The sequence below is a fragment of the Ctenocephalides felis genome, unplaced genomic scaffold (assembly GCF_003426905.1).
Source record: "Ctenocephalides felis isolate EL2017-DRISC unplaced genomic scaffold, ASM342690v1 CF-g0.4_SCAFFOLD_02026, whole genome shotgun sequence".
Classification (NCBI taxonomy): domain Eukaryota; kingdom Metazoa; phylum Arthropoda; class Insecta; order Siphonaptera; family Pulicidae; genus Ctenocephalides; species Ctenocephalides felis.
The window spans coordinates 910-7,883 of NW_020538180.1; the positions used below are offsets into that span (position 1 = coordinate 910).

At 28.6% G+C, this 6,974-nt stretch overlaps 1 protein-coding gene across 1 annotated transcript; it reads right to left on the minus strand.

Moving 5' to 3' along the window:
* Positions 1–1,500: 1,500 nt before the first annotated feature.
* On the minus strand, positions 1,501–6,715 carry LOC113380283 (partner of Y14 and mago-like). The gene is made up of 4 exons (XM_026619634.1): positions 6,456–6,715; positions 6,057–6,164; positions 5,358–5,748; positions 1,501–1,531 (listed from the first exon to the last, which is right to left on the minus strand). The coding sequence occupies exons 1-4, from the start codon at positions 6,490–6,492 to the stop codon at positions 1,516–1,518; spliced, it is 552 nt and encodes a 183-aa protein (XP_026475419.1). The 5' UTR covers positions 6,493–6,715; the 3' UTR covers positions 1,501–1,515.
* Positions 6,716–6,974: the final 259 nt, after the last annotated feature.

The following is a 6,974-nucleotide window of genomic DNA, read 5'->3' on the forward strand; positions in this document are numbered from 1 at the left end:
ATAAACAAAATACTTCACAACGTAAATAAATGCTTCACTACGGCTTCATCATCACCGGCTTCACTATATAAGAAGGTAAAATGGCGATTAATTTCCGCTCAGCCCATCTATTTTCTTTTCGATTAATGAGATTGAAACAAGTAGCGACATCTTTTTTTCGCTAAAATATTAATCCTCGCCAAAACAGTGTAACGAGCATTTGTGTCGGAGATAACTCCCCATGTTGACAATCACAAAATATACACCTGGTGTACCAACATTAAAAAATGTGAAACGAATTAACGCCTCGATCTGTCAAAGTGACATTGACCCAGAGAATACTCATTCAGTGGTTTCCAACCTTTTCGAATGAGTTGCTGGAACTTGCCGTACCGTAACGAAATGTTCGAGGAATATTAAATGTTTTCAAATAAATTATTATTAATACTGCTATAAACATTGTCTAAACAATATAAATGACAAATATTTATAAGAATTATATAAACTAAATTGCAAAGATAAAATTATTCATTTAAAGTATATAAGTGAGCTTTAGAACTTTAGCAATAATTAAAATTAAAATCTGAATTATTTTCGATATACAAAAAAAAATTTTTTTGAAATAGTCACACACATAGAACTTACTTGATTACTTGAAACTTTTCAAAAAGTAGGTCAAAGAAAAATACTTAATTCATTTTCTATATCTCCTCGCAGAAATTTGAAAAATTTGTATAAGCTCAGTAGTATTTTACAACTATACACAAAATCATCCCCGAATCCAAAAAGAATCTAAAAAGCTTAAAACGTAATCAATAAGTTGAAATAACCAAAAAGACTTGGATTGGATATGGTTTATGTTTTCTGTAGAAAGTGTATAAAACTTTCAGACAAAATATAGACAACTAAATGGGGTTTTATTGTTTTGTGGTCAACACACAGCAGGGAATTTTTGGAATCATTCAAATCGGATGCTTCGTTCTCTCTCAAAATCTCGATTTGCATTTTCTGCATTCTTTGCTCCGCATCTCCGTAACGGCTGGATGGACCCTGCCTTGCAAAAAACTAATCAGCAAATCTCCCTATCAATAGGAATCGAATATTTTTGAACCAGTCAATCAAATCGGTTGATCGGGTTGATCCGTGCGCCCTCAAACGAAAAAATGCGGCATACAAAAAATAATTCTAATTAAAAGGTATGCCAAAATATTCAAAAGAAACCTTCAAAACATGCAAAAATTTTCATTTTAGATTTTCGGCCCATTACCATAACCATAGATAAATTACCCTATAGGAAGTCAATCAATAAACATTATTCATTTGCAATTGCAATATGCAACATCTATATTAAACACTAACGAATAAATTTTTAATTTCATTTTAATGTAAAATAATATAAGTAGACATACTTTATTTATGGATATCGATTACATTTATACAAACATATAAGAGTTGGTCTTAAGCAAAACAAAATTATGAAATTTGACATTGCAGTTTTTGACAAATATTAAATTACTTGAATATATACAATCAGTGCTAACTCGGCCAATACCTGAAAGTAAAGTTACTAAAGTAATAAGATGCATCTGTCATATAATATCAGTTCAAAAATCGTAGCAATATTTAATATGCATATTTCATATTATGCTTTCATGTGAGAAGTTAGCAACCAATGGGAATGTCTACCCATATATTGGGGAAAACTGAGATACGACGAGAATATGATAAGTTTTTCACTAAATAATATTGCCAAAACCCAGAGTGTACTATGGGGCTTTGATTTTATTTATATAATCGAAAATCATATAAATAATATAAAGATGAATGGTAAGTAGTATTATTGGAGATAATATAAAAACTTGAAAAAATAGCAAATTTTTCGAAACAGTTTGATAGCGTTCAGGTGTATTTGGGACGATCTACTCTGGTTACCTACTCCTCATATGATAAGTACACAGTGAAAATAATCAGTAAGCCAAACGTTGCACGAGTGCTGTTGTGTAAAGTTTGGCGTATGAAACTTTACATTAAATGTATTCCCAAAATCTACTAAAAGATTGTTGATAACATGCGATGAACAAATTAAACTGTCAATTATATTTATATCATAAATAACTATTATTATGAATATTATTGTTTAAAATGTAATAATATACGTAAACTATAATTACACATAGAAAAGGGTTCAGTATTTGCAACATCTGGTATAAAAAGAAGTTGTATGTTTTTCTAATATAATTGAAATATAATGCAGATCTAAGTTGCAGCTAAATTAATTTGTATAATTAATTATACATCTAAAATTGTATTCAGTATAGAACAATGGCAGTGAATTAGTTTCTCTTTGTTGCATATATACATTCAATGCACAATATTCATACATTTCCAGCTAGTTGAAGTATTTTGCTAGAAATAATTATTAATTGGGTTTCGATTATGAACCGATTACGCAATAAAAATTAATATAACATTTTACCAACTAAATTTTACAGACTGTCTCATAGATAAAAGAAGAGTATGGGTTTATTAAATATAAATCGAAATTATTTGGTGCATCAAATTGAATTCCGTTTTCAACATGTACATAACAATAATATATTTAATGATATTACTTGTTATTTATTCTCTATCCGGGTTGGAAATATATAGAAGAAATAAATGCTTATAAACAGACGGACATCTTTATATGACTAAGAAAACCGATTATTAAATGCTTAAAGTTCAGTTAAAAAACTTTGCAATAACATTTTGGCATATTAACAGCCATAATATTTGATAATAAAGATAATTGTATCAAATAAGCAATATTCTGTTCATATTACAGAAAATAGAGAAGAGTTGAAGAGGCCTTTTGCAATATTTCTTATGAACTATATTACTGTGTTGAATTTTATCATTTTCAGAAACATATTTCAGAGGATAAAATCCAATTAATTTGTATCTAAACTAAGTTTATAACTAGTTGGTATTGGTATACTGCCTTGAGGCAAGTTACATGAACTTCCCGATATGTGTAATTAATTGACCTAATCAATAAAAATAAATTAATTTATGGGTGATTAAAAGTATTCCAAGTGGATTTATTACATATAAATTGAAAGCGAACGAACACGTTAACTTGGAGTATTTTCTAAAAGCAAATGTTCAAAAATCAATAATTTTTATATTTGAATCAGTTTCCGTAGGACTTTAATGGTTTAGATTGTTCATTAAGACCAAGTACTCTATCGTTATACGAAGTAAATCGTCTAATTTTAATTTTAACAAACGTCAAAAAAAAAACACTCATTTTCTCAAACTTTGATTTTTTAAAATTAAACTACTTGTCGTAAGGCCGTAATATTTCAATCAGTTGTATAAGACCATAATATATATCATCAAAAAAAGTTTCATTAAAATCGGCTCAATTTTTTTTTTTCAACAACGAATTATAAGAAAAAGGCACGGTAGATTTTTACCTAAAACTAATCAGTATCATTCCCAACTAATATCTTCTGAACAGTTTTTGATTTTTTAAAATCGATTCGGTAATATGAGCTTAAATTTGGACGAGAGGTTTCTAATACTGTCAGATATTATTTAATGATATAAAAGAATAGTAACATATTTTACAAAACTAGAGAACTTTTGTAGACTGTTCATTTACTTTTTTGCTAATACCAAGGCATTTCTAATTGATTTGATTGAGTTATCACATCACAAAAGTGACTTTTGACATAAATTTTGACTTTATTTTTTCAAACTTGTATGAATTTTAAAATTTAAGCTACTTCTCATACGGCCGTATATGTCGGTATGTTCTATAAGACCATGATATCTATCGTTAAAAAAAGTTTCATAAAAATCGGTTTTTCTTTCAACATTTAATTACAAGAAATTGTGCCAGGGAATCTTTACCAAAAACTAATCAAGTCGTTTCCCAACCATCTTTCGAATGGATTTTGAATTGTTAAAATCGATTCAGAATTGCGGACTAAAATGTGAACAAAATTTTTTTCACTTTTCTGCGATTTACAAAGAAACGGCTTGGCCTACCGTCGTGCAATACTGACAAACAATAGTCCTCATAGAGAGAAAACGTCGATTTAAGGTACACACACACACTTTTTCCAAATTTGGTCTCATTCAATTCATAGTGGCTGTCGAGAACATATAAAATTAGCGAAACGATTTTTTTTTATAAAACAGACTTCCCTAAATAAATAAAATTAAAAATAGTCAAAGTTTTAATTATAAAAGAAGATGAAGGGAGGGGTTTCAAAAATTGGCAGCCAACCATCCCCATGATTTTCAATTAATTTTTTTTTTACAAAATAGTTGGTATCTATAAAAAAATTACATGTTTTTTGATATTATCGAATTTTTAAAATAATAAAACAGGAATTTAGATATGAGCCTAGTTCATACTGAATAGAAGTATAAAAAAAGACTCTGTGAAAATTAAAGTAAATCAGCCTACTAAGGAAATTGTGAGTATCATATAGAAAAGATAGTTTGAGAAAAACCCGAAGTTAAAGTTTCGCGGCGGTATAAAAAACAGAGGAGGTTATCGTGTTCAAACTGCAATAGCTACAAAAATAATTTAAATTTAAAAAAATCCTCTTGCACACATCTAGACCAGAATACCCTCAGTATTAACCCTTATCGGTTGCTAGCTTTTCATATGTGATTCCCAATAGGTCAAAGCTGATTTCGGTAAATACGCGAAATGTCTATGTTCGCTAAAAAATTTTTTTTTTCATTGAAAGATGTTGACTTATTGAACATAGAACAAGAGGCTGTTTCCATTATTAATTATATTTAGTGAAAATGATAAAACTCAATTATAAACTTCTACTATATAAAGTGTTTGAATAATAATTTGACATGAAAATTGTTCATATACATGTTGTACTTAAAGAATAACATTAACAACTCTGCTACAATTCTTGAACGCATTAAAACGAAAAGTTGTATCTACGGATAAAATTATTATTATTATTATTATTTATATCTTAATCTAAGCTCTGCTTACTAGTATATCTATGCTTATCAATAAGTTCAGTGGGATGACTTACCAGAGCTTATTTAAAATCTTACATTCTAACATAAAAAATCTGTGTTTAATTATCACTTAATTACTTAACAGTCACAATAAATCTTTGTCATTAAATTTTTAATTACAAAATGCATCATTGCATTATCTCTTATATCGTTTAAACATCTATAATGTTTCTCAAATATTCTAATACACAAACATCATCTTTTTTTACCAAAATTAACATTCTTACTTATTAAAAAGCTTACAATATATAAGCCAAATATTCACAAACAATGATTTGTAAAATTTAAAAATAAAGTATACTTACTATTAAAATATATTAAATCTTTATACTTACAGATTCTTCTCAATTTCTTTTATTTCATACAATATATCTAGTTTCCTAGCAACTTTGTCTAATTGATCTTTTTCAGGACTTTTTAATTCTCCTGATAATAATCTAGCTTCAATTGATTCTATTTCTCTAATTTTTTTCTTAAGATTTTTCAGCCTTTTAACAGGGTCAGCAGCTGGAGTATCATTAACTTTTGTTTGTGCTAGATCTGATGCCAATTTATCAACTGGGTCCTCTTTTTTCTTTTTTTTCTTTTTAGTCTTATCTTCCAATATAACCAAACCTGGTATTGGGCAATGGGCATTTGGGCCAACTTTTTTATTTTTAGAAGCCAATGCAACTTCTGGAGACATTCCAACAGGTAACTGCGGTTTTCGAGAAGCAAATTGCTTACCTTGAAATATTTTGCAATATTAATAAACTGACATAAAAATAATTTAAATCATAAAAAAGAATAGTTAAAATGTATTTCATACAATAAACAACATATACCAACTTTTTGTGACAAGTATATATATAGATCACAAAAACAATGCAGAAAATAAAACCATTATTCATTGATTGATAAATGGTTTATAGAAAGATTTAATGTAAAACATGTAATGCACATACAAAATAAAAAACAATTTTACATAGACAAAGTATTGTCTTTTTCGTTTTGGAAGAAAATAAATTTTATTTTGTTATTAGTATTCAACACACCTTTGCTTTCATATAAAGGTACTTCTTCTTGCGGAATATATCCATCTTTCACTCTTCGAGGTTTCCGCCATGTCCCATCAGGACGCTGAGTGGCTGGTATAAATTTACCTATTCATATATAAAGTGTGTGCATTATTTATCATCACTAGTCATATAAATATAAATAAATACATACATAAATACAAATATATGATTTTAGTTTATATATAGAAGGATTTTTTATTATAAATGAACCTAATATTAAGTATGCGAATATGAATACACTACAATTGGTAAAAAGTGTAAAATTAGAGTGCAGTGTGTTTTTCAGTTAAGCAAGGTTAGTGCAAATATTACATTGTGTTCATATTAACATAATTAATATATATGTATAAGAAAACATCAATTTAATATTCACACCTTCACTATCCTCTGCATAAATGCCATTAATAGACATTTTGACTTTTTGGTCAGGTACTTTAGAAATGAAAACTATGTGATATTTTCAATTTCTTATATTTCCTGAAATTCACATCTAATTTCGATTTTTAAACCACAAGTTTACGGAAAAATCTATTCAATTTTAGAACACCAGTTTTAGTTAGCTAATCGTATTTCTGTTCAAACAAGGTTCAGATAAATCAAGTTACATTTCCAAATATGACATTTTACGAAAAATCGAAGAAGCATGCTTTTATCGTAGAGTGCCAGTTGGCTTGTGTTTGCATAGAAACTCAAGGCGCTCAAGGCGTAGATAAATAAAGGTACTACCTCGAGCGAGCACAAACGAACATGTCGAACAAGAAAGCAAAAGGTGCTCCACACCTAACGAACGAACATGTCAAACAAGAAAGGTGCGTCCACACCTAACGAACGAACACGAACGAACATAAAAGAACGTACCAGAACGAACGGCAACAGCATAGTGTGGCGCCACGA